Source organism: Theileria parva (genome assembly GCF_000165365.1).
Source record: "Theileria parva strain Muguga chromosome 3 map unlocalized ctg_531, whole genome shotgun sequence".
NCBI classification, from domain to species: Eukaryota; Apicomplexa; class Aconoidasida; order Piroplasmida; family Theileriidae; genus Theileria; species Theileria parva.
Window position 1 is genome coordinate 161,151 of NW_876244.1, and position 23,916 is coordinate 185,066.

The following is a 23,916-nucleotide window of genomic DNA, read 5'->3' on the forward strand; positions in this document are numbered from 1 at the left end:
ATATAATCCTCTAAACGAACAAACATAGGGGTATTAAATTTAAATCGTTAAAGTTAGAGCATGTATACTGTGTAAGTTATACCACACTTTTCTACCATCAAACAGTTTACTACTTGCACCCGTCGCGTCTTGAGTATCTGGGGAATCAAGCTCATCATCCGTGTCTGGATTTGCCCTTTTGAGTAAGTTATGGTAATTTTTAATGTTCACCACTTCATGCGGAGGTTCATTACAACTGTTTTGAGTATTCGAAACACTTGAGTCTGAAATTTGAGAATACTTTCTCTTAAATCGTCTATCTTTCTTTAGTGAGCCCAACAGTGTGTAACACTTATTTAACATTGCTGCGTAAACCTGGAGTATCAATTCCGGGTTAATGCTCGAGTTTACTGATCCCATCAATATCTCGTTAACCATGGTATTAGCTGTAAAACAGTGAGTAATCTTTATATACAATAATGAACAATCATGCATTATTAACAATAAATTATCTTATTACCTTCATATGACGTAGCCAGCAATTGTCCTGTTTCTTCTAATGTAGATAGCACATCTTCAAATGAACAGTCGTAGATAATTTCCTAAAATTGGTTAAATAAGGTAAATTAGAAGCGAAACTAACAAGTAATAGGTGTAGTATCTCGTGCAATAATATCTGTTTGAAATTCTTTAATTTTTGCTTTTGTCTATTTTGCCAAAAAGCCTTGAGTTTATTTTGTTTCTTTATAACGACGGCTAGAATCAGGGGCACAAGAGGGTAAAACACAACTCTCTTGGCAACAAGAGGTAATTTCGATATGCCGCATAGGGCACCATATAAAACAGGGAGGGTACAATTTTCATTTGTGAGTTCGTTTTTATATAAATTCATTAAATAATCATCTATGCTTTCTAGTCCGTTATTATTTTTCTTTAGACTAAAACTTATATTACTTATACACTGAACAATCATTAGTAATTTGGAATTATTTATATATAGATGTATTAGATTAATTTATATATATAGATGTATTAGATTAATTTATATATATAGATGTATTAGATTAATTTATATATATAGATGTATTAGATTAATTTATATATATAGATGTATTAGATTAGTTTATACAGATGTTACATACATGTGTACTATATATATATCTCAAGACAGAGTTAACAAAATATTGTTTACCTGTGAGGATAATTTGCGTAACAATAGCGATCTATATATTTGTATAGGATTTGTATCCATTTCGCATGACAACAACACTTGTAAAAGTGGAATTAACAGTTGATGTACCTAATTCCGAAGTTAGTTAAAGAGAAACCAAATCAAATGAAGTATAAATGTAGTTTAACATACATAGTGGTGTATTTGTATATTCTGGTTGCTTGTTAGGGCCTCAACATATTGCAGGAGAATATGGATGTTAAATGAGGGCTGGTTTGAATTGATTCGGTTAATCTCATTTATAAACAGGTGACACAATTCCGGGAGAAGCTGGTCCAGTCCAAGTGAATTTCTCAAAATTTCAACCACTGAACATTAATTTAGTGTTTAACATGTTATTTGTTATTTTTTTATTTAAAATAGGTAAAATTTACCTTTTTTGTATTGGATTTGTATGTCTGGTTCCTGGGAAAATGATGCTCTCTTTAGCATATTCTTTATTTCCTTTAGGAAGAATCGATGTTCCTAAATTTTCATTAAGTTTTAATACATTTTATTGGACTTTATTAAATTTTTGTTAAATATAACCGAGTAATTTAATATTTTTACCTTTGTTAAAATATAATCTATTTTCGGTATAACGAATTTTTGTGTTCTGGCTAAATTCTTTTCATTTATTATTTGTTTATTTATTGCATCCAAAAGTGCCCTATCTAGGAAATCACCTCCCAATTGGGGAGTTAAATCTGATTCCAGAGGTTTAATGTCCCTTGCCAACGCGGTCAGGTTATCCAATTTTTCTTCCGTTTCCGTATAATCTAAAAATGTTATTTCCCTGATTTTATCTCTGATTTCTAAATTTGATGTTGTTTTTAAAAATGCTGTTGTAACATCTTCAACCATTCCTGTTGCCATTAGAGGGACCATTCCTGCCACCGCTGACCAGTTAACTGTGAGTCCTGAGGGAGATGGAACGGGTTTCTGTAAATCTTGCTTAATAATTTGAGATATTCTACAACGGCCCCAACTTTTATCTCCCATTAAGGTCCTATACGAGGACTCCCTCTTTATCACTCTATCTCCTTTAAATAACTTTGTTGCCCACACATATCTGTATTCGAAGCTATTACTATATCCATCCAGTTCCTAATCATCATTGTTAAATATTGGAATTCATTAATACTTAAGTAGATACTGGCATATTAAGTGATCTCAAAGAATTCCTAATATCTTGAGCTGTTAGAACACTAGAGTTGATTGGCCTCATTGAATTATTCAGCAGCTTCCTTGCCACGTCTAATACCTGCTTGAGTCTAAATTCGACAGTGGTTGCTATCAACTCCGCTGCTTCATCAGACAGAATTGCTTTATCATTTTGGTATAGTGGATGTGTTTTGGACAATGCCGTAATGACATTTCCAGGTATCGTCACCAACCCTTCCATCATCATCTGTTTCCTCAACGAACTTGTAGATTAGTGTACAAATTTAACTTATCTTTAACAATATTTGTTAATTTAACTGATGACCTAATCATCCATTATTCAAATATTATATATATATATGTAAAAAGTACTTGTCATTTAATTTAGAACTTGTTGATAGTATCAACTTAAGATCCTTAGTGGTCAACTGGTATATTATCAACTCTATACAACGATAAATAAGATTTCTTGTTTCGGAATCCAGTAAGCCCAGATTAAACAAAGACGAGTAAATTCTTATCAGGTATTGTGATTCCCAAGAGTCATTCTTCAGCAGTTCCTTCACTAAACAACTGTTACTTATATTTTTTTGTTTTAATATTTAAGGTTTAACTTACACTTATCAGATATTAAGTGATAGATCCTCTTATATTCGCACTTGAATGGTATTTTTGACAACGAATACAACAACTTATACACTAACACTTTATTCAGGCTGTTCCTATTTTTGGAGAGCTGGTCTGACAAATTATCTAACAATTCACAGTAAAATCTACTATACAGTTTATATTCCTTATTTGAATCTTCCAATTCTGAACTTTTAAAGCAGTTAACCGGTAAGTGATACGAGGTTAGGTATGATAAATCTATCAGCACGTTTATGTTATAGCTCTTTAGGCTATTTGTTTCCAGAATTGTTGACACCAATGACGTTAGTGCTGTTTTCTCGTGTAATTCTGAAAACTTTCTATAGAAATACGGAAACAACTCAGTCCTATAGTTAATTACGCTATCAACTACTCGTTCGATTGCCGGCCTATAGAGCGAGTGAGCTTTACACTTTAAACTTCCAGAACTCTTTAAGCGTGAAACTTTAGTATGATTATCCAATTGATCCGTCAATAAATCTAAGATTAGCGCGGAATCATATGGTGAGAAGTGCAAGAGGTGTGATCCACAAATAACGCTAAGTATATGAGTCTTACAATTTTTATTTTCAAATAATTCAGGTTTTAAATTACATTTAGATATATAATCCTTAGGGATACGCCATATTTTGGGATATATATATTTTACAGAACTTTGCATAATTATAACACATCTTATTTTTCATTTTAAGATGTATTACGATACAAATATTAAATCATAATAATATATCTTGCGACAGAACATACAGATCGGATGATTTAAAAATCCTTATTAAAAATTAAAGATTCTGTAGTGTCTATACTGAAAACCCACACGATGAAGTAGATTAAATCAAATATTATGAATTATAAAATTAGATTCCTATAACCGTCCGTCTATATTCAAATATTTGTTTTAGATTATCTCAAATTCCAACCTTTTTTGATGGTCTACAGCCTTTGTTACCCATATCATTTCCTTTACCGTCTTTTCATTTACACATATTCGTTCTATCTATCCGATCTTGATTATTTTTCTTTGCCTTATATATTTTGACGCTAATTCCTCTCCGGCGATTGCTGCTACGGCCTTTTCGTAATACGAATACCTTTTCTTTAGCTTAAATTGTTCTCTATATTCCTTCAGGTGTTTATCAAGATTCTTTAATTCCAACTCCATAACTCTCCTCCTAAATCATTTATATATGTTTAAAACAAGATTTTCTTGTAAAATTAATAAAATTTACTAAGGTTTAAGTATAGGGAACAAACCTGTATGCATTTCTATACCAGATCTTTGGAGCAAGGATCTCCCGATCATGGTAATGTATCTTCCCTGTATAGTAATCTTTATCCCACACCCATGGTAATCCTAAACGTCATAATTATCTTGAAAAATACCATTGAAATAGAATTGTTTCTCTATATCCGCTTTGTAACGCCCAGAAAGCCTGAATCTCTTAAACATGATGAGAAATACCTGGGAGGGTGATTTTCACCTAGTTCATCCTTCAATGGAAGAAAGGCTTTTGGAATTGGATGTCTTCTTCTCCCACCTCTTGCATAACAAGATTCTGGATTCCAATCATCCCAATTTCTGAATTTTTATAAAAATATTTATTAATGGTGTGTAAAAAGAAAATTTATTCTAAATAAAAGTATGTAAAATAGTACCTGGAGGGCCAATTATCTAATCTATATCTCTTTTCTTTATTTAGATTTACATAAGGGTTAAAAGTTGGACAGATTCTAACCCCGTTAATCATGTTTGCCTGGTATTCACGCCTCGGTGTTCCAGAGCATTCTGACATATAAACTGGTTTAACCCTTTCCTTTAAAATTTCAAATCTTGATCTCCAGGGCAGTTCTCTTACAGCTCTGTTCTATATATTTGTCATATAATTTACTTTTAAATATAACTTACGACGGCCGTAGAGATTATCTTTGAATTTGTATCTTGGCCCAATTTTAGCATTAATTCAGATTTTTATGGTCACAGTTACATGTGTAATTAATTTTACTAAATATATGCGATAATTATACACAATACATATTTAAAAATTAATGGAATGTGTTTGTGTGATTTCAAATTATACAACTAATAAAGATGGGGAACAATACTAATAAATGTAAAATAAACGATAATATTTATTAAAAAATTTATTAAAAGTTTAATTTTGTTTTTTATTTTGAGTTATTTAGCAGGAACTCCTAAAATTTAAAAATGTGTTACACAATATCATACTAACTTTAAGTTTTACTCCAGCCTTGTATCTATGTGAAACTTTATTTTTTTCTTCAAAAGTTAGCTCAGCAAATGTTTTATCATGTCCTTGGGGTTGAAATATGCTATTCCAACTCACATCTACATAGCCCCTTGGGCGAACTATTGTACCATCCGTCCTTCCTTGGAATAACTTGACTCCATTTTCGTCCACATACCCAAATGTGCAAAGAGAATAGCCTGATTTATCCTAAAACAAATCTTACTTTAGAATAATTAAGTTAATTGTTGATTATATATTTTCTAAAACGAACCTCAAACTCCGATAGAAGATTATACACACCCAACGGTCCAACGTTCAACAAGAAATGCTTTCTAAACAATTAATTATACTATAATTGCTGTTTTATTTTAGATACAATAAATGAATGATGATTAGCTGTGAATTTATGTTAAGGTGTTACATATAAGGTCCTGGTAACCCTTTGAAAGCATTAAAACACAAACACGTATCTTCAGTTATTAAAGGCCTCTTTAAAAGTTTGTATGCTTCCTTAGATTTAGCTCGTGTTATTTCCTCTGGGTTACCTTGAATTTCAGTAACTGAAATATAATATAATAAATTAAATAAATTACGTTCTACTGGATCATTTTTAAGGTCAAATTCATCTCCCAATATGTATTGTAAATCTCTGAGTTTTTCTTTATTCGATGTGCAAAACAACACTTCCTTTTTCGTCATTCTTCAAATAGAATCTTCCACTCAAATATTAAATTCCATAGCATTAAATATAACATTATATTCATTTAAACTATCAATTTTATTTAATTAAATTGTTTTTTAGTGATATAACAATTATTTTATATATTTAATTCTATGACTCCAAACATCTGCTACTTCCACCTTCTAAATTCCCAAATTACTACACACATTTTAAAAATATCAATCTAAAATTAATTGCACATACTTACATAGTGTATAATATTGAAAACACATTAAAACAACAATTGTAGCTGATATACATATTCTACAGGTATCTTGATGTTTGTGAAATTAAATGTTAGCTCAATATCGTAATTATTCTGATATTTTGTAATGTACTGGTTTACAAAATCCTTCTCTAGGATCTGGTTATTGTTGTATTGGTATATAAAGAAGTTGTAGGTGAAAAAATACTTGTGGTACCAGTTGAACAGGACTGTCAGTAGCAGGTTTTTGATAAAAAGAAACGAATTTGGATATTTGCCCAATTTAATGTTTATTAGTGAGTTGTAGACGTAATCAAATATTATCTTGTTCGGAACCGTGTGAATAAGTATAGGAAATATTGAAAACACAAAGACTTGTAAAATCCTTATATTGTTAACTTTACTAATTTTCGACAACAAAAATAACATTAAATACAAATCTTCTAATTCAGATCCTGATGTTTGCTTCTCTCTTTCATTACCTGTACTTGTTATTTCGGAAAGATTGTATCCTCTCATAAAATACGTAAACAATGACTTTTTAGAGTCTGAACCCACATAACACACTATGTTATTGTCGTTTGTTATCTGTTTACAATTTAAGAGGTACAACACAATCTCTTTTGACAAGTATTCATATTCACTCAGTTGTTCATACTCAACCAAAGGCATTGTAAAGTTTCTGTAAAAATTCCTATCCATGTTAACAACTGGGTTGTTGTAGTGCTTGACTTCATACATTCTTACTAAAAGCTGAATGTACAAGAAATAATACCTAAACCATTCTCCATGCTCAAACTTTTCCATTACTCCTGATTCTTCTCCTTCATCAGATATCTCTTCATTGATTATCTTTAACAGGTCCTCATTCAGAATTGAAATCACGTACTCATGATTAGTCAGTATTTGGTTTAATTCGTTATCACTCAGTGTCAGATTATGTTTAATTTGGTAGTTAAGCTTAAGCTGCAAGGTTGTGAACGACGAAAAGAAAAGAAGCAAATTGTTTATTGGAGATATCCTAATAAGGGAATTTAAAATTATTGGGAACTTCCCAAGTCTTTCCCACAATAGCTTGTCTTTTATTATAGTTTCTAAAACCAGTCTTGTATTATCCTTTTCCAGCGTTGAATATGCCTGAGTTTGTTTCTCATTTAACCCTTGTTCCTCTGTATTCAATTTCTCTTCATTCTCATTGGACTCTAATGCTTCAGCTTCCTCCTTATCTGACTCATCAATTTCCATTAGGTTCTGATTTCCATCCTTAGCTTTTAATTTAAACATCCTATTTATTGAGTTATTGAATAGCTCCTGATCTGACTTATTATTTACACTCGATATTTTACTCAATAAATTATTCAATATGTCCAGTGCAGTGTTTAACTTTTCTTCTCTTACTTTCTCCATTTTAAAGTTGTTTTCATCGGAGTTCACAGTCTGATTATCCTGTGTCTTTGTTTCCTTATTCTCACAAGTTGTCAGTTTAACTATATAATAAAGTAGCTCGTACAGTACCAGTTCATTATTAGAATCATCCCTCTCATTATCATTATCCTCTTTACCATCGACAAGTCCACTAAAACTATATACGTCACTCAGTATTTCCAATACCATTGCATCAAATTCTTCTTTTCTTACAATTTTCTTAATGTTTGGAAATAAAACTGCTTTATCTGGCAGGTTAAAATCCAGAAATAATGATAATGTCATAATACGGTCTATCATGTATCCAACTTTACAACTCAGTCCATCTTCATTTGAATCCTGTTTATCATCCCTTTTATTATCAAACAATTCGAAATTACATCTATATAAAAGTAAACTAGTTCCAGCATCATCTTTCTCACCATTTAAGTGTTTAACATTATTGGAAAGTTCATAATTGGGTAATTCGTATTTGTTGTTCATCAATTTACTAAGGTAATTCACAAATCTTTCATCCTTGGTCATTATCGAGGTCAGCAATTTTTCTTCAGTTAATTCTTCCGGGCCTTCTTCAAGTAGTTTCTCTAACTCATCAATTGGTTCTGGAAATGTGAAATTATTTACATTTTTATAATATTGATAATTGTTAAAAAACTCCACAGTTAACATGTATGACTGAATCAAGATAAATTTGGTCAAATTATCGTAGACAACGTTTGACAATACTGTTTTTTTATATCCTGTCCACTTAAATTCATCTACATTTGTATCTGTCTTAAGTCTTGTAACAACTGTTTCCTTCACTGGGTTATATGAAATAGATATATTGGCCACATTTAAATTTAAGGCATTTACGTTCACATTGTACAGTAGGAGCAACTTATACAGATAACTCTTTTTAATAGTATCCATTATTTCCTTTAATTGTGGCTGTTCATTTTCAGAGACTACCTTCTTAAAACTAGTCATGACCTGCAACATTGCTGTCACTACAAACGAGGATATGGTGTTTAAGCAGAATGTGGTTGTAAATTCAGTGTTGTAATGATAAACAATGTTCTCCAAATAGTTAATAATCATCCTCAGCATCTCTACATTATTGTTAATGAAGTATGTTATCACATTTATATTCAGTAATACATCAAACACTCCTGCACCTGATTTCTCAAAATCACTATCCAAATTTTCATTTAATTCCATCTTTAAAGTATCACAGAACTTATTAAAAGAAGTAAACTTATCAAACAAGTTAATCAGAAGTAGGACTGAATTGTTATTTGTTAGTTTTATCAGATTTAAATAGTTATTGTTTTCTATTCTGACCAGATCCTTTTTATCTTTGACCATTAAAGAGAGTGAAGAGTTGTAAGAAAAGTTAAACAATAATACATCCAATATTACTGACAGCTTTACATTTGCTGATTCCAGACATGAGGCTGATATACCCAGGTTATTCATCAGTATTATTAAAAAGTGTTCGACAAATATCCCCAAATTATTATTCTTTTCAAGTTCCCTAACAACAAGCTCTGAACTTTCCTTATTACTGCTCAAATTATTAAAATTAATATTGGACCTCAAATACTTTTTATAAAGCATATATGATATTCTAACAACTACTGACAACTTTTCAAACTGGAGTATGTTTTTACTTATCTTTAGAAAATTGTTCAAATACCAAAACAAGGCCACCCTGGCCAGGTACTGCTTACTTTTAATATCCTCTGTACTAACATTCTTGTTAGGCAATGACAGCAGGGGAAACAAATTATATATATACTTAACTTCACTGTTACTTATTAGTTTAATCATATTATTATCCATATAATTTTTCCTGAATATGGTACTTAGTACTGATTCTTCGGCTTTCAGCTTGTTTAAACCCATAATTTCACCTTTACCCTCTCTTACTTCTTTTGAAAGTAAGTACGACCATATATTTAACTTAATTGACTGTATTCCTGACAAACTTCCCAGTATCCTAATAATATCATGATTCATATACTTAATCAAGATCTTTTTTCCAGAGGGATTTAACCAGATTTGTATCAACAAATCAGCGGATTCTCCTCTTACCAATATTCTTGAGTCTTCTGAAGACTCTATCAGGTACTTCAAGGTCATCAGAAAAACTGCAACTGTCGTCTCTTCGCACTCCACAAAAATGTCACAGAAGCTCTTCAGTGACCTGATGAGTGAGATACAGCAGGTTAGGTACTTCTTATTTGTCAGCTTTAGCGGGTTGATTTGGGTGACTATGTTTGTTATAATGGGATTCCAGCAGTCTCTATTCTGGCTCAAACATATTGGCAGGAATCGTTCTATAAATCTCTCCAGATAATAAATCTGCAGATCACACTTACTACTGTCCAGCAGGTATGAGAGGTTTAAATAGAATATCTTAAGCTGTTGCAAGGTCAAGGTTGGTAGAATCGATGAGATTATTATGATGTAGGACTCGTCAGGACATATTAAAGAGTAATATCCCAGCATCTTGAGTACAGACTCGTTTATATTAGTATACATTGAACCTAAATGCTTAAATATCATGGCATTGTTGATTATGCTGTTTACATCCAACATTCTAATTAACACTACGTTTTTATCTTCCTTATTTTCCATCATTTCTGATGGTCCATAGACTTTATCGTTATCAAATATGTATGTTACTCTTGGAGATGTATCCCATTTAACCAACTTGTACCCTTCAGACACACTGGTTCTATAATCCTTTCTATTATCACTTACAACTCTCTTAACTCTACTATTTACCAAAATTGATTTATTTACTACTGACACATCTGAGTCTTCATTAAAAAATTTCCGAAACTTTCCAACTTCCCACACCAAATCACTAACGTTTGTGTTACTGTTTTCAAAGCTCAAAAATTCTTTATATCCATTCATCAGGAACATGAAAAGCAAATATCTATACACTCTGTCCGCGTTTTCCAAGTAAGATTGTTCAAACTTCCTTAATCTATAACCCACCCTAACTCTAAACATTGAAATTAAAGTAAATTTGACCTTATTTGACACTCTGTTGACCTCCTTCAGGACCTTGTAAAGCCTTTCCAGCCTTAATTTGAAGTGAATGCTTTCATATTCTTTAACTGAACTTAAGCCCGGTTTCAAATTAACTTGGTGTTGTTCTTCTGGAAAATTAATTACAGGTCCTGAAACCGGACTGTCAAGTGCTTTCATTGGTGCCTTTGGGAATGGAATCATGTTATCAAAAACTACAGGTTGCGGTGGCATCATCATAGGCATCATTGGTTCTTTTGGCCCAAAAGGCATTCTTTGGGGTCCTGAAAATGGAGAATTAATGAAATTCTGGTGAATAGGTGGCATATTCTGCATATTTCCAACCATTGGTTGTTGTGGGTTTAACATTGGCATATAAGGTCCCATTTTTGGACTAACTGGAACAATCTCGTTAATATGAACTGGGTGATTCTGAATAAACTGTTTATTTTGAAACTCCTTTCTGAAATGCGGTGCCAATTGTATCCTTTTAGGGAACACTCCTTCTCTAGGCCTTTTATATCTAAAATTTGTTTGAGGTTGGGGAGGTCCTTCTGGAGGAGTCCTCCTGTTAATAAGTTTTAGATTTGGGTAGGTAGGGGCTCCAACAGGAGGATATGTCATTGGTTGAATTGGCACTGGTCTATCTTGGTATGTTACATGATGCGGTGTTGGTTCTCTTGGGACTTGTGATGTCGGTTCTTTCATCATAAGTCTTGGTTTTTGGGACATATACCCACCTCTTTGGGGCAAATCCCTTCTATAACCCCTCTTGTACATTATTTAGTGAGAATCAATGATTAAATACTCATTTTTAAAAAAGATTGTTAAAATTATTGCGATTCAGTAAGATTTACTAACAATGAAGACAAAATATTATACTGTAGGAATAATATGGATATATATCCATTATATTAAATCTATATATTATTACATGTACAAAAATCTATAAATTAATTAAAATAAAATGAAAAGGTGTTGATTTTCTAAAAAATATGTATGTGGGTAGGCACACATAAAACGGGTTAAATAATTTAGATAGACTAAAAGTATATTTTGTTATTTCAATAAATTGATTAGCTTGACTGTAACTCAGCAGTTAGGAGGTTAGTTGCATTTTCTGACTCCTTCACTTTGAGAGTGCGACCTTCCTCATCTCCTGAGTAGTTGTGAGATTCCATCAACTTTGTTAGGTCGAATTTTGGCTTCTTCAAGACTTTAATCTTCCTAACGAGTACATTCTGAAGAGGGAAAATCGATTTACAGGCCTTTTCTATCTCCTTCCCGATGGATTCCGGGATTACCTTCTTGACAAGTTCCTTAAGAGTGCTGTTGGAAGCCTCGTTTGTCATTACTGACACCATCTTCTTGTGAATCAACCTTACTTTGCTTGTTCTAACATAGCAAGTAGATTTCAGTTGGCCTGGTCTTCTTTTTGTATATCCTACACAAAACAGCCTGAGGTTGTATCCATCTAGTGTCTTGACATCTGCGAATGCCTCGATTAGTGAGTAATTTTTCCTAATTAATGAACAAAGCTTATCCCTTGTAACACTTGTGCCATGGAAGTCTGTAAGGCAATTTCTACCTTGGACGTCTTCGCATGATAACTTGATCTTACGATAGGCTTGATCTTCGTCTGCGTTTAAATCTGCCAGACTCATTTCAAATACTCTGCCCTTGAGTCCGTCGGTTGCTAGTTTTGTTCCGACTGTTTTTGTAACTAGGGTCTGTCCGAAGTTACGAACATTGAAGGTTACTGGTGCTTTGAGGTTATACCACTCCTTACGGGAAAAAGGGTCTATAACCTTCTTCTTGGCACCCTTCTTACCCTTACTGACTCTTTTATTTTTTCCAACTGCCATATTAATTAAAACTCGTTTATTATGGCTAGAACAGTTTTATTATTAAATTATTTGTGATTAGGATGAACCCTCACACCACAAGGTTTAATAAATAAATATCTATTGAAAAGTGAAATCTACTGGACTTTTATTTTTACTGGAGTATGAATCAAATCCAACATACAAATAATTATGTCCTTAAGTGACAATTTAATGTTAGTAATAATAAGCCCCATCCGCGGTTCCCCATCCATAAATGTATTGATCACAAACGTAGCCTTCATCCCATCCTTCCTTATTTACACATATTATTTTTCCTATAATATTCTGAATTGTCATTATATATCCTAACATTGGATTCAATTTTGGAGAAAATCCACTTATGGATTCCATTTTTATTTAAAATTATTTATTTATGTATTTATATAACACTATTATCAATTTAATTTACATCTAACTACTTGATTTTACATTATTTATGTTATATTACACAGAATCCTACATATTCTCCCTACTAATCCACAAGAACAATAATCCATAAAATTCGATAAAAATAAATATATATAAAGTATAAAATTCAAAGTAAACAATATTATATCATTTATGTTACATATTTTGGACAATGTGTAGTTAACTAAACGTCCCGATAGACAGAATGTTACTTAGACCAGAAATTAGATTGACGATTTTGTTTTAGTTCTAATCAGGTTAAATAATTAAATTTATTTCTTCTTTGCTGCCATTTTTGCCAGAAGCATTTTCCTGGCCTCTTCATCTTGCCTAAATAAAATTAGTAATAATATTATTAATTTTAGTAACCTAATTAATATACAGATGTGTGACCAATATATTTACCTTTTTAATTCAGCATTCTTCTTTTTATATTCGAGATCTTCTTCAGTTAGAACCTCAACCTTTTTAGGAGCCTTGAGGGGCTTCTTTTTACCACCCTGAAAGAATTTATTTACGAAATAGTTATCAAAGTACCTGAGTCCCTGCTGGCATTATTTACAAAAATAAAATGAATAATAAAATTTAAATAATGTTTTGTTTGCATTTTATCAACCACTATATTATGATTATGTATACCCATTATTCAATAACTACTGTGTATTTGGAATAAAAATTCAAGATGTTATTTTGTTTAAAAATGGAATTTATTTGTACAAATTTATTTATGGATTAACTTTAGAAATTATTCCTGATGCCACCGTTCTTCCTCCTTCCCTCAGTGCGAATCTAAGTCCTTCGTGTAGCGGCATATGGTGTAAAAGCTTAATATTACACCTCAAGCTATCTCCGGGAGCAGCCTAAATCATATTTGTGTGTATATAATAAGGAATTTTAACCACGAAGAAGAGATAAATAAGATACTAATTCATAGTTTTGGCATTAGTTAAAACTTACCATGGGCACATTTTCTGGAAGGTGGACTGAACAGCTAATATCACCTGTTCTTATAAAAGCTTGAGGCCTATAGTTTGAGACGAAAGCATTTTTTCTTCCCCCTTCTTCATGCGTCAACACATACAAATCTGCATCAAACGAATCATAGCATGAATATTTTCCCGGGCATGTTATAACAAATCCTCTTGAAACATCGTCTTTTTTGACATTTTTTAGTAAAATTCCAACTTGATCCCCTGCAATTCCTTCATCCAGAGTTTTCCTGAACATTTCCAAACCGACAACTGTACTTTTTTTCCCGGCCTTCTTCCCTCCAATAATCTCAATGGCATCACCTGGTCTTATCTTTCCCTGTTCAACTCTTCCTGTAACTACAGTTCCTTTTCCTGGAATTGACATCACTTCATCTACTGCTATCAAGAGTGGTAAATCTGCTTTTCTTTCAGGGGTTAATAGATATTCATCACAAGCTTTAAGCAAATCTTTAATAGACTGTACTGACTCTGGGTCATCATTTAGTGCTTTTGTTGCTGAGCCTTTAACAATTGGTGTAGAGTCTCCGTCATATTTATGCTCAGAAAGTAATTCTCGAATCTCTAACTCAACTAATTCTAACAACTCAGGATCCTCAAGGAGATCCATCTTGTTTAAATAAACTACAAGTCTGGGCACTCCTATCTGTCTGGCAAGTAGAATATGTTCTCTAGTTTGAGGCATTGGTCCGTCAGGTGCTGAAACCACCAAAATAGCTCCATCCATTTGAGCAGCTCCTGAAATCATGTTTTTAATATAGTCAGCATGTCCAGGGCAGTCCACATGACCATAATGTCGTTTATCAGTTTCATATTCTACGTGAGTGGCACAGATTGTTATACCTCTTTTACGTTCTTCTGGGGCTTTATCTATAGAGTCGTACGGAACGTACTCTCCTACACCTGCTGAACTGCATACTTTCGTTAGGGCAGCTGTAAGTGTAGTCTTCCCGTGGTCAACATGACCTATGGTGCCGATGTTTAAGTGCTCCTTGGTTCTAACAAAAGTACCGATAGCAAAGGTGCGAAAACCACTTCTTATAAAATAAAACTCTTTATTTAAACTAAGGGTTCTCTTCGGAACTATACTAGAAAACCCACATGAAATAAAACTTTTAAATGAACTACATTGGTTTGGTCTAATTTTTAAAAACAAACTACAATTGAACATCTTAAATGTTAATTTATTAATTTACAAATAATGAATAGATACTTTATGTAAATTAAACAATGAACAATTAATTATGGAGTGGAATCCTTCACGCAAACACCATATTGTGTTAAAACACATATTGAAAATACAAATTAAACAATATTTCATTCAACATATTTAAATAAACTTTATTCAGTTTGAGTTTCTTTTTCTAATCCGTCGATTCCAGGAGTTCTTCCCATGTTCCCCTCTTAAATGGATCAAAAACCAACATTTTCATCACCAAATCAATTAGTTCTGAATATGATACTCTATAACCTTTTATCTTACCTCGATTTCTTTTTTTCATCATCTCCTTAAGGTCATTAATCACATCATCGTAAGCCAATTGCTGTTCCTATGTGTGTGTTTGGATATTTGTTTACCTACCGAAGGAATCTTTAGGGTTAAAAGGTGGTAATAAATCAAACCTAGAGAAAAAACATCACTTCTGTACATAAAGGGCTTGATTTTATCCGGAAAATCGTAACGTTCAAATCTCGAGTTTATTTCCTCCATCAACTTATTTGATTCATTTGGGTTATGGTAAGGAACTTCATTTGTAAGTAATAGAAGAAGCTCAGGTGATGTGAAATTGGGGTGTGTAAGTTTTCCTTGACTAATTTTATAACACCTCTCAATGAATAACGCTAAACTTAAATTTAAATTTTGGACTAACTTTCTGGACAGAAATCCGTCAGTAGAAGATTAAGCCCATCTTTAGATATTAATACGTTATTAGGTTTAATGTTATTATGGGCAATTCCCTGTTTTTGCATATGTTCCATTCTAAAGAATGATTAAATTAGTTTCTATATTATGACAAACAATGATATTTGTTCCTTTAAATTGCGATGAAGAAGTGAGTCTTGTAACTGATAAATATCATCCCTATTTGGGAGTGCTTTCAAATAATTCTCAACTGATCCGTTAGCCATCTCCTTTCTGAATTTATAAAATTATTTCAAGAATAATCAAATAACTTACGTAACATATAAAACCGCCCATGTATCATTAAAAGGTTCTCTTTTCCTCAGAACCTTTTCTATACTCAGAATCTTCATGACAGCATCTTTATTTGAAGTTTGATGCGAGAATGCTTCCAGTTCGTCTCTAATTTTCTCAACTAAATCAATGCTTTATGAGTTTTATCAACATTCATATATCTAAATAGTTACAAACCTTCCTTTTGGATAGAGTTAAGTTGGTACTCTACTGTTGTGGACTGATGTTTCTCATTAATACAACTGTTATCACGAATCACAAATGGGTTTAGAATCTGTGCTTTAAATATCTTGAAAATCTTACCAATTTTGCATAACAGTTGAAGAATTCCTTGTTTTCTAAATAACTGTAAATCTATTTACAATTACCTTTGTTATCGCTCTTGTCACTGGCATCAGTGGTATCACTATCTCTATCTGACCCAGAATCCTAAGAATATTATAACCCAAATTACTAACATATTTATTCCGCAGTTTGGTCAATTGTGATTCAATCTGAAAAATTAATTAAAGAATTTGAAATACCTCCTGTATTCTATCTCGAAGCTTTGTTATCACTGTGTCAATCTGACCAATTTCACCTTCAAGATTATAACTATATAATTATTTTAGAAAGCAAATGGATGTATAATTATCGAAATTACTCGTAAGAATCGTAAGCTTCATCATCTGGCAGTTCCGGTCCTCGTTGTTGGTTTAGTTCCTCGTACCGATATTCAAAGGTTTCAAGCTGCCTTTTCCTCTTTTTTCTATTTGATTTATTAATTTCAAATGATAGTCATTTCATTTTATTTATGTTTAATTTATAATTAATATGAAATATTATCAGAAATTAGACTAACAGCTCTTCTTCGAGCGACTTGACAAGATTATGGGTAAAGCAGGCTACTTTCCAGCAATCCCCAATTTGATTTGAGCCTAAATTAGGTATTAATCAAGAGAGAATACTTATTCAAACTTACCAGATACTAGTTTTATTGGTTTAAATTCATTAGGCCAAGTTATTTCTTCCTTTTCTAACAAAGATGATAAGTCTGACATTTGGGACCGGTTAAATTTAATTCTTTTCAAATTTCATGATATTTAGTATTTTTATACTAGTTAAATGTTACACATTTTCTATAATGGAATTATTTTTAGAGATAAATCAGGTATTCTGGTGGAAGGAATGTGTAAAAACAAAATTCAAAAAATGTTAAAAAATAACTAAATTTTAAAAATGTATTTATTACAAATGTATATGTTTTAGAAAAGATATTGAAATAAAAAAGTGAATTAGAAGAATTATGGGTAATGTGTAATGAAAAGTTAAGAATCTGAATCACTAAAAATGACAGAATTCACAGAACTTGTTATTTCACCTAAATTGGATTATTTTCAGTTTAAAATTACCTGAACCGCTCCAGGAAGAACGCTTTTTCTTGTATTTTTGGGATTTGAAGTCCTTTCCTTTCACAGAGCCTAGTTCCTCAGCAGCCTTCAAGGCGAAGGTATCATTCTTCATTTTGTAAGAATTAGCTTTCAATTCTTCCTTTTCTATCTTGTTTAACCAGACATCGTCTTGAATTCTCCTAAATGGAACACCTATTAAAATTATAATTGTAAAAGTAATACCTGAACCAGTAGCCTTCTTTTCGTTTTTGTCAGTACTAGAAGAATTATCAGAAGACTCAGAAGCTGAAGAGTCGGATTTCTTGGACTCTTCAATGGTGCCTTCTAAACCATTAGAAGACTTAACGAATCCATTCAAAACCTTTTGTAACTCCTCAGACTTTTTGGTTTTTGTTTGGGTTTTGTTTGGGCTGCGTTTTCTCTTTTTGAACAACGTTGAAACCATTTTGTTAAAATCTGCATTTTTGATTTCTTCTGGAAGATGCTTCGCTTTCAGCTAAATCAAGTTAAAATTAGTTGTAATCATTACCTTCTTACATTTCGTTTCCTTTCTTAGTCTGTTCAAGGTTTTTCTGAGTCCATTGTCAGACAATATCTTAACAACAGAAAACAGGAGAGGGCTGGGCTCTAAAACTTCCAAATTATCAGAAGACATTTAACAAGACAACTTATTAAACTATTATACAAAGTTATTTTACAAAAGTATAGTTTATAACAAATTTAAAAGGGTTATAACTTGAAGGAATTTTAATTTACATAATTTGTACATAAATTAGTAACAAAAGAAATAATTTATATAAAAAATTACTCTAAAATTTATTAAAATTTATTTATTCGTATACAATTTTAATATTTTAAAATTGTTTTTACTAAGTATTCCACAACCTAACACTATATACTGCACAAATTAGACTTTTCCATCAAATCGTGCAAGATCTCTAATTTTAATAAATTCAACAGGAATGTTGATATTTAAACTGAAATGATTAGCGATAAAGTCCTTCTAAATGGGAAGGATCCTCATGAATTACGAATCGATTTTTTAATTAATTCTTCCATATTATTATGTAACAAATTGCCATCTGTTTCACATTCCTTGATGTATTTTCACATAGATATTTTTTATATATCTTTTGTTTAACTTTATTCATTCAGGAGAACCTCTATTTGTTTTTTAAAAGATTCTAAACGAGGTTTGTTCTATTTAATTCTTAACACATTCTCTTAGAATTGAGTAATAACGATTATCTAAATATTTGTAAGAGGTGTGGAGTTGTTTTTACTCCATGTGTAAACCTAGAAGTTCGTTGTGTCAAAAATGATAAAAAGGCAAGAAAAAGGACTAAAAAATTATTTAAAAGGGATTTCAAAAACCTTGATACATTTAAAAAGAATAAAAAGACCTTGAAACAAAACCTGTATTATAAAAACAGAATGGTAATTTGCACAAAGTTATCACGGTTTTAGGTTTACAAGTGCAAAGTTTGTAACAATATTTTTAATCTACCAGGTTCATCAAGACCCTTTAAAACCACTAATAAATAATTTCATCCATTATATATCAATGTACTACAAAGTGGCACCAGATTAAATTTTGATATCACCTAAAAAACTCGTGCTGGATCGCTTCTTCCGCTGTTATTCGCTTATTCGGATTCAGTTCTAACATTCTAAGCATTTTAATTAGTTGAATATAAATGATGTAATATAAAAGTAACCTTAATAATAAATCAACTAAGCACTCATCTTGACTTAGACCTTTGAACATTTCATACTTGTTATTACAATTGATTTCAACGTTCTATAATTAATAAATCTATTGATCATGAGGTATTATATATGTCTTGAATAGGGGTTTGTAGTGATTGTTAGTCTGTTATTTAAGAATAACATACCAGATAAGGAAATGATGAAATTTGAGCCCATTCAGATTCTGTAGGTTTTCCAAAAACCTTAAAAATTGAGATCAATAACCCGAACTCGTTGTTTTCATCGAACAATTGTTTTCCTATAATTCCATTGTATTAGTCCTTAAATTATTGGAAAATATTTAAAAATAGTTAAATTTTGACCTGTTAAAAGTTCAATTAATATACATCCAACGGACCAAATATCAATTGAATAGGAGTAGAAGTTGTAACCTAACAACAGTTCTGGAGCCCTGTAGTTTAAAGTCACAACTTCCATGGTCAACTCTATTAAATTATTAATTAAAATACTATATAAATAGTTATCTAATATCTAGGTTTAGTATAGCAACTATTTCGTTACTTTTATTCTTTTGATACGAGTGGTCAGGATCAACTTGACGTGATAAACCAAAATCTGATAAAATTACTCTATCTATACTCGGTATACTAAATAAGTCTCTATTAGGCAGTTTATTCGTGAAATTGAAACCATTTGTCAAATTTTGATCAATACTGTCATCAATTGAACTAATATCAATGTAATCATCTTCTATGATACCACTGGTATTATACATATCATTATGAGTACACTTAATATTGTCGTAATCAATGAGTCTGGCATTAATGTTGAATTGATCTATAGATATTAATATATTTTCTGGTTTAATATCACGGTGAATTATGTTGTTTGAGTGGCAAATATAAACACCCTCAAGTATTTGCCTGACTATTCGTCTGACCAATTCAATCTCCATTCCATTTTTGTAATACTTGCTTGAATACTCTCTCAAATTGTAATCAAAGACTGGGAAAGATAAATATATCCTATTTTTACCGAAATATATCTTATCCAATTCTATAACATTCTTCTCATAGCTAAAGTAGTGATTATTTTCAAAGTTGTTAGTATTCTCGTCACAAGTTGCAAGAAAGTTACGACTATACTTGTTGTAAGAGTCTCCGAACTTGTAATTAACACAAGAGCTATATTTTTGTTTAGAATTGAATGGATTTAAACAGGAAAGTAGTAAGAGTGAGTACATTTCACGGAGCATGTATATGTTTAATTTCTTGTTTATCACTATCCTTTTAAACGCTTTTCTCTCATTTGTTAAATCTGAGGATACAAGGTAAACCCTACCGTAAGATCCTTCACCAAGAGTTTTAACATGACGCCATTTGTAAATGTTTACAATATCCTCATCCTCCTCCATTTTTATTATTTTGTTTGATTCTTTGTTCAATTCTATTATTTTGTCTATCAGTTCCTCTTCATCCTTTTCAACTTGTTTCATATCAACTTCAACATGTTGTTGTTCCCTTTCCATGTTTTCCAGTTGTAACAATTGGTTGATTGTTATATCCTCAAAGGATAACCTTGAGTTGTTAATTATTTCATCGTTTATTAAATCGTTTATTGTTGTCCTCAATTTCTTCACTACTTTGTCAAAATCTAACTTCTCTGTATTTATCCTCTTATTCATGTTGTTTAAACTGTTAGGTAACCCGTATTCCAAGTTACTTTCAAGCTCTCCATCCAACTTAACATCACACTCAATGTCGTTTTTGAAATTAACATGGTCGAAAAAATATTTCTTTTTCTTGTGCTCGTGTGTGATATCATTGTGTATTAACTTCCTCTTATTTGGTTCATTATCACTCTCGTCTGTTATTATAGGATTTCTATTGTTAATTATCACTGATGGATCAATGAATTCAGCGTTATTTTTTATCATTTGTCTAACAAACAATAAAATATCAATATTCAAAACGTGTTTATTGGATTCAACTTGTGGAAACATTTTGAAATGTGTTAAATAAAACCTTTAATCTAAATAAGTAAATAAATAATTATGTATCGCAGAATAATCGTATTTTCAAAGAATGGAAAATTTATTCTTCAAAAAAGAATTCACCGAGAATAATTCCACTGTCACATTATTAATTTTTGTTAACAAAGCGGAAAATAACAAAAATATTAAAATGTGTAAACTAATTATATAATAAATGTTGTTAGGAATCTTGGTTATTCCCACAAATATAATTTAAATAACGTTCACTTTATAAAATGGGCATAAATATAATATTTTTATTTAATTTGACTTATTAATGGTAGAAAACTATGGAAAACTTGATTCTTACTCCCCTGGGAGCTGGTAACTCTCAGTACGTCGTAAGAGTTAAATCAACTTGTAAAAATATTGATGAAACTTATGAAAATGGTTAGATTCTCCTTATTTTAACATTTTATTTATTATTCCATCACACTTAAACCTATTTATTTTGGTTTAGTATCCCAATTCTTATAAAAATAAACATCATTTTTTAGATAAACCTCGTGATTTTGTCCTGAAGATAACAAAATATGGAACTATAGAGAATCACAGGTCTAGACTATTGTTTCACTATCGATTTGTCCAGTTTTTGAACAGATTTGATGCAGATAATCCCACCACTGTAGATCTAAATGAGCGAAAAGATATTCGAAACAACTTGAATAGGCAAAATAAAGTTTTATGTATATTAGATAGGAGTGTGACCACAAAAATTCGACAAACCTTCATGAAACTACTAAAACCGTCAGATGGTTCTGGCCCAGAATGTAGTGAAAGTCCAGAAAATCAGAAGACACTGATTTTCTACGATAGGAACATAGAAAAGAACTATTCTATTACTATACCTTCTGACTCAATAATAAAATTAAATAAAAACTTTGAAGTTGACTCTCCTGATCATAAAAACTACTTTAATGATGACAAATACGAATTGTGTTCAATTGAGCAGAATCTATTCAATATAAGTGACTTCATTTCACTGAACAATAAATTATTATCCGACTACATGACATCTAGAAATACAGACCCATTACACACAACAAACACCAATCCAACAAGCAAAATTAATGATTTAAATAAATATAAAGACAATCCAGAAGGAAAAGAAAGGCTTGAGGAGGTAGTACCTTTCGATAACATCACCCTGGAGTTGAAGTTAAAATGTGGTTTACTTAACTTTAGAGGCATTCCAAGCCTATTTAAGATGAAACAAGTTAAAAAGAGGAATATGAAATACGTATTTACAAATGGTTCAGTTGTTTATACAAATAAAAGGGAATCGTTTTTTGAGCCATGCAACTTCTTTAAACTTGAATACGAAGCTATTCGAGCTGAATTAACAAAAATGATAGATTCACATCAAAACAACATGAGAGTCTTCATAGATAACCTAGAGGTTATTCCAACCTCTTTAAAAGATAGGAGTGATTTACTAGATTTAATATCAGAGTCTGTAATGCGACACAAGGACATTCTTGAAATCATGCTAAAACTACAGTCTTTGGCAGCGGGTCACCAATTTCTTGGGTCCCTTTTGTATTCCATACTACATCTTTACTTTATATTTTCAAATCATACTAATTCAATCACCAATACTAATTTAATTAATCATTCTAAACATACCAAAGAACAAGATCGAAGGGTTTCTGACACAAACCCTAATATGATGTGGGAAAACAAAACCCTTATTACAGAAAATAACATTTCTGATATAACAAATATACTGAAAAGAAACCTTTTGTACAATAAATTCACCAAATGCAGTTCTTACGACATTCAGCCCCTATTCTACAAATGTAAGTTTACTCTAGATTAGGTTTTTAATTTACTCTAGATTAGTCTTTCTCATCACTAATTCAAACTAACTATGATTTTTTAGATGGTCTTAAAATGGTATTTGGATTTTATAAAAACCTATTAAGCTTACTGAGTTCCTTCAAAATCCGGAAAGCCTGCAACTTTTATACCAACTATCAGAACTTATCTATCTCTCGACCACACTTACTTAGGAATTCACGTTCTACAACTCACTTCCTTTATAACTTAAATGAGTACCCTCTGTACTCATTATTACATGATTTAGCCTATCACTTGATTACATTTAATAAGGAACGTAAAGAAAGTACTAAAGGCGTTGATTTTGTCTTATTGGAAGACAGGATTGTTAAACTTCTGGTTAAGACGCTTTATACAAGCAAGTTGAACCCCAGGAATGCCACGCCGAATTATGGGGAAAAACCAGGAATAACGCGCCTTTTCAAAATGAATGACTTAGAAAAGGACCTTGGATCCCAACTAATGACCCTTAGAGTAGAACAGAAGTTCCTGAGAGATTGGTTATATCTGTATCTGTGTGGAAGAGTCTCTATGGATCTGTCGGCCATTATTAACATAATATATACCCAAAATAACAATTGCAATAGCGATTGTAGCAATCAGAGCACCGAAGATAGAACTTTTAGTTCTATTAAACAAAATCGAATTTTAGTCGATGGACTATCGTTTATAGATATCGACTTGAAGTCCACAGCAAATATTTTTAAGTTTCTAATAGTTATTTAAATATCTATCAGTATATTCTTTGATTAATATTAATTATAGATGGAAATATGATTTACTTGAACTAGTCAATAATTACAATCATAACTCTTAATGTTATATCTATATATTTACATACA

The 23,916-nt window shown here is 31.4% G+C and overlaps 13 protein-coding genes across 13 annotated transcripts; 2 read left to right on the top strand and 11 right to left on the bottom strand.

Annotated features, from left to right (window-relative positions):
• Positions 1–27: 27 nt before the first annotated feature.
• On the bottom strand, positions 28–2,600 carry TpMuguga_03g00693 (TATA box binding protein associated factor (TAF) family protein; the record flags this gene model as incomplete). The annotated part of the gene is made up of 8 exons (XM_757724.2): positions 28–425; positions 500–581; positions 623–940; positions 1,172–1,279; positions 1,343–1,518; positions 1,585–1,675; positions 1,760–2,296; positions 2,346–2,600. 8 exons carry the CDS (start codon positions 2,598–2,600, stop codon positions 40–42), a joined length of 1,953 nt encoding a protein of 650 aa, XP_762817.2. The 3' UTR covers positions 28–39.
• An 8-nt stretch (positions 2,601–2,608) lies between these two features.
• On the bottom strand, positions 2,609–3,662 carry TpMuguga_03g02015 (uncharacterized protein; the record flags this gene model as incomplete). The annotated part of the gene is made up of 3 exons (XM_061305816.1): positions 2,609–2,678; positions 2,726–2,918; positions 2,972–3,662. 3 exons carry the CDS (start codon positions 3,660–3,662, stop codon positions 2,609–2,611), a joined length of 954 nt encoding a protein of 317 aa, XP_061162065.1.
• Positions 3,663–3,845: 183 nt separating this feature from the next.
• Positions 3,846–5,043, bottom strand: TpMuguga_03g00694 (uncharacterized protein). Its single transcript, XM_757725.2, has 6 exons — positions 4,905–5,043; positions 4,655–4,863; positions 4,461–4,577; positions 4,382–4,431; positions 4,253–4,352; positions 3,846–4,170 (listed from the first exon to the last, which is right to left on the bottom strand). The coding sequence occupies exons 1-6, from the start codon at positions 4,953–4,955 to the stop codon at positions 3,996–3,998; spliced, it is 702 nt and encodes a 233-aa protein (XP_762818.1). The 5' UTR covers positions 4,956–5,043; the 3' UTR covers positions 3,846–3,995.
• Positions 5,044–5,110: 67 nt separating this feature from the next.
• Positions 5,111–6,111, bottom strand: ITPA (Inosine triphosphate pyrophosphatase). The gene is made up of 5 exons (XM_061305755.1): positions 5,841–6,111; positions 5,669–5,807; positions 5,519–5,579; positions 5,230–5,454; positions 5,111–5,191 (listed from the first exon to the last, which is right to left on the bottom strand). Exons 1-5 carry the CDS (start codon positions 5,944–5,946, stop codon positions 5,165–5,167), a joined length of 558 nt encoding a protein of 185 aa, XP_061160890.1. The 5' UTR covers positions 5,947–6,111; the 3' UTR covers positions 5,111–5,164.
• An 89-nt stretch (positions 6,112–6,200) lies between these two features.
• On the bottom strand, positions 6,201–11,402 carry TpMuguga_03g00696 (uncharacterized protein; the record flags this gene model as incomplete). The annotated part of the gene is made up of 1 exon (XM_061305756.1): positions 6,201–11,402. One exon carries the CDS (start codon positions 11,400–11,402, stop codon positions 6,201–6,203), a length of 5,202 nt encoding a protein of 1,733 aa, XP_061160891.1.
• A 274-nt stretch (positions 11,403–11,676) lies between these two features.
• TpMuguga_03g00697 (Ribosomal S3Ae family protein) lies at positions 11,677–12,674 on the bottom strand. Its single transcript, XM_757728.2, has one exon. The coding sequence runs from the start codon at positions 12,485–12,487 to the stop codon at positions 11,699–11,701; it is 789 nt and encodes a 262-aa protein (XP_762821.1). The 5' UTR covers positions 12,488–12,674; the 3' UTR covers positions 11,677–11,698.
• Positions 12,675–13,042: 368 nt separating this feature from the next.
• Positions 13,043–13,522, bottom strand: TpMuguga_03g02065 (Translation machinery associated TMA7 family protein). Its single transcript, XM_061305821.1, has 3 exons — positions 13,454–13,522; positions 13,322–13,416; positions 13,043–13,246 (listed from the first exon to the last, which is right to left on the bottom strand). Exons 1-3 carry the CDS (start codon positions 13,469–13,471, stop codon positions 13,189–13,191), a joined length of 171 nt encoding a protein of 56 aa, XP_061162066.1. The 5' UTR covers positions 13,472–13,522; the 3' UTR covers positions 13,043–13,188.
• A 55-nt stretch (positions 13,523–13,577) lies between these two features.
• On the bottom strand, positions 13,578–15,141 carry tuf (translation elongation factor Tu). Its single transcript, XM_757729.2, has 2 exons — positions 13,874–15,141; positions 13,578–13,776 (listed from the first exon to the last, which is right to left on the bottom strand). The coding sequence occupies exons 1-2, from the start codon at positions 15,074–15,076 to the stop codon at positions 13,642–13,644; spliced, it is 1,338 nt and encodes a 445-aa protein (XP_762822.1). The 5' UTR covers positions 15,077–15,141; the 3' UTR covers positions 13,578–13,641.
• Positions 15,142–15,197: 56 nt separating this feature from the next.
• TpMuguga_03g00699 (Protein kinase domain protein) lies at positions 15,198–17,319 on the bottom strand. Its single transcript, XM_061305757.1, has 14 exons — positions 17,064–17,319; positions 16,944–17,019; positions 16,746–16,850; positions 16,627–16,696; positions 16,561–16,596; positions 16,471–16,531; positions 16,406–16,440; positions 16,280–16,376; positions 16,085–16,223; positions 15,926–16,042; positions 15,777–15,886; positions 15,488–15,747; positions 15,389–15,455; positions 15,198–15,355 (listed from the first exon to the last, which is right to left on the bottom strand). The coding sequence occupies exons 1-14, from the start codon at positions 17,140–17,142 to the stop codon at positions 15,270–15,272; spliced, it is 1,338 nt and encodes a 445-aa protein (XP_061160892.1). The 5' UTR covers positions 17,143–17,319; the 3' UTR covers positions 15,198–15,269.
• A 24-nt stretch (positions 17,320–17,343) lies between these two features.
• TpMuguga_03g00700 (SRP40 domain protein) lies at positions 17,344–18,356 on the bottom strand. Its single transcript, XM_757731.2, has 4 exons — positions 18,023–18,338; positions 17,716–17,989; positions 17,494–17,685; positions 17,344–17,462 (listed from the first exon to the last, which is right to left on the bottom strand). Exons 1-4 carry the CDS (start codon positions 18,146–18,148, stop codon positions 17,410–17,412), a joined length of 645 nt encoding a protein of 214 aa, XP_762824.1. The 5' UTR covers positions 18,149–18,338; the 3' UTR covers positions 17,344–17,409.
• Positions 18,357–18,380: 24 nt separating this feature from the next.
• TpMuguga_03g02045 (RNAse P Rpr2/Rpp21/SNM1 subunit domain protein) lies at positions 18,381–19,313 on the top strand. The gene is made up of 4 exons (XM_061305819.1): positions 18,381–18,594; positions 18,649–18,686; positions 18,722–18,930; positions 18,961–19,313. The coding sequence occupies exons 1-4, from the start codon at positions 18,476–18,478 to the stop codon at positions 19,036–19,038; spliced, it is 444 nt and encodes a 147-aa protein (XP_061162067.1). The 5' UTR covers positions 18,381–18,475; the 3' UTR covers positions 19,039–19,313.
• Positions 19,067–21,205, bottom strand: CRK3 (Protein kinase domain protein; the record flags this gene model as incomplete). The annotated part of the gene is made up of 5 exons (XM_061305758.1): positions 19,067–19,163; positions 19,212–19,294; positions 19,389–19,501; positions 19,566–19,688; positions 19,765–21,205. The coding sequence occupies 5 exons, from the start codon at positions 21,203–21,205 to the stop codon at positions 19,094–19,096; spliced, it is 1,830 nt and encodes a 609-aa protein (XP_061162068.1). The 3' UTR covers positions 19,067–19,093.
• A 264-nt stretch (positions 21,206–21,469) lies between these two features.
• Positions 21,470–23,906, top strand: TpMuguga_03g00702 (uncharacterized protein). Its single transcript, XM_061305759.1, has 4 exons — positions 21,470–21,625; positions 21,733–23,034; positions 23,118–23,781; positions 23,840–23,906. The coding sequence occupies exons 1-4, from the start codon at positions 21,526–21,528 to the stop codon at positions 23,889–23,891; spliced, it is 2,118 nt and encodes a 705-aa protein (XP_061160893.1). The 5' UTR covers positions 21,470–21,525; the 3' UTR covers positions 23,892–23,906.
• Positions 23,907–23,916: the final 10 nt, after the last annotated feature.

Excerpts from the sequence above, each read along its gene's own strand:
- TpMuguga_03g00700 (XM_757731.2), bottom strand. The coding sequence starts at position 18,148 with ATGTCTTCTGATAATTTGGAAGTTTTAGAGCCCAGCCCTCTCCTGTTT. Across the intron at positions 17,990-18,022 it reads AGGAAACGAAATGTAAGAAG|CTGAAAGCGAAGCATCTTCC; the intron begins GTAATGATTACA and ends AACTTGATTTAG. Across the intron at positions 17,463-17,493 it reads TTCTTCCTGGAGCGGTTCAG|GTGAAATAACAAGTTCTGTG; the intron begins GTAATTTTAAAC and ends AATCCAATTTAG.
- TpMuguga_03g00699 (XM_061305757.1), bottom strand. The coding sequence starts at position 17,142 with ATGTCAGACTTATCATCTTTGTTAGAAAAGGAAGAAATAACTTGGCCT. Across the intron at positions 15,887-15,925 it reads TTAAAGGAACAAATATCATT|AATGGAACATATGCAAAAAC; the intron begins GTTTGTCATAAT and ends ATCATTCTTTAG. Across the intron at positions 15,748-15,776 it reads GACGGATTTCTGTCCAGAAA|CGTTATTCATTGAGAGGTGT; the intron begins GTTAGTCCAAAA and ends ATTTAAGTTTAG.
- ITPA (XM_061305755.1), bottom strand. The coding sequence starts at position 5,946 with ATGACGAAAAAGGAAGTGTTGTTTTGCACATCGAATAAAGAAAAACTC. Across the intron at positions 5,808-5,840 it reads TAAAAATGATCCAGTAGAAC|TTACTGAAATTCAAGGTAAC; the intron begins GTAATTTATTTA and ends ATTATATTTCAG. Across the intron at positions 5,192-5,229 it reads AGGCTGGAGTAAAACTTAAA|GAGTTCCTGCTAAATAACTC; the intron begins GTTAGTATGATA and ends TTTAAATTTTAG.
- TpMuguga_03g00694 (XM_757725.2), bottom strand. The coding sequence starts at position 4,955 with ATGCTAAAATTGGGCCAAGATACAAATTCAAAGATAATCTCTACGGCC. Across the intron at positions 4,864-4,904 it reads AGATAATCTCTACGGCCGTC|AACAGAGCTGTAAGAGAACT; the intron begins GTAAGTTATATT and ends ACAAATATATAG. Across the intron at positions 4,353-4,381 it reads GAAACAATTCTATTTCAATG|GATTACCATGGGTGTGGGAT; the intron begins GTATTTTTCAAG and ends TATGACGTTTAG.
- TpMuguga_03g00702 (XM_061305759.1), top strand. The coding sequence starts at position 21,526 with ATGGAAAACTTGATTCTTACTCCCCTGGGAGCTGGTAACTCTCAGTAC. Across the intron at positions 23,035-23,117 it reads TCAGCCCCTATTCTACAAAT|ATGGTCTTAAAATGGTATTT; the intron begins GTAAGTTTACTC and ends ATGATTTTTTAG. Across the intron at positions 23,782-23,839 it reads TCCACAGCAAATATTTTTAA|ATGGAAATATGATTTACTTG; the intron begins GTTTCTAATAGT and ends TATTAATTATAG.
- TpMuguga_03g02065 (XM_061305821.1), bottom strand. Across the intron at positions 13,247-13,321 it reads AAGAATGCTGAATTAAAAAG|GCAAGATGAAGAGGCCAGGA; the intron begins GTAAATATATTG and ends AATTTTATTTAG.
- TpMuguga_03g02045 (XM_061305819.1), top strand. The coding sequence starts at position 18,476 with ATGATTAGCGATAAAGTCCTTCTAAATGGGAAGGATCCTCATGAATTA. Across the intron at positions 18,595-18,648 it reads TCTGTTTCACATTCCTTGAT|GAGAACCTCTATTTGTTTTT; the intron begins GTATTTTCACAT and ends TTATTCATTCAG. Across the intron at positions 18,931-18,960 it reads TGTATTATAAAAACAGAATG|GTTTACAAGTGCAAAGTTTG; the intron begins GTAATTTGCACA and ends TCACGGTTTTAG.
- TpMuguga_03g00697 (XM_757728.2), bottom strand. The coding sequence starts at position 12,487 with ATGGCAGTTGGAAAAAATAAAAGAGTCAGTAAGGGTAAGAAGGGTGCC.
- tuf (XM_757729.2), bottom strand. The coding sequence starts at position 15,076 with ATGTTCAATTGTAGTTTGTTTTTAAAAATTAGACCAAACCAATGTAGT. Across the intron at positions 13,777-13,873 it reads TTCCAGAAAATGTGCCCATG|GCTGCTCCCGGAGATAGCTT; the intron begins GTAAGTTTTAAC and ends AATATGATTTAG.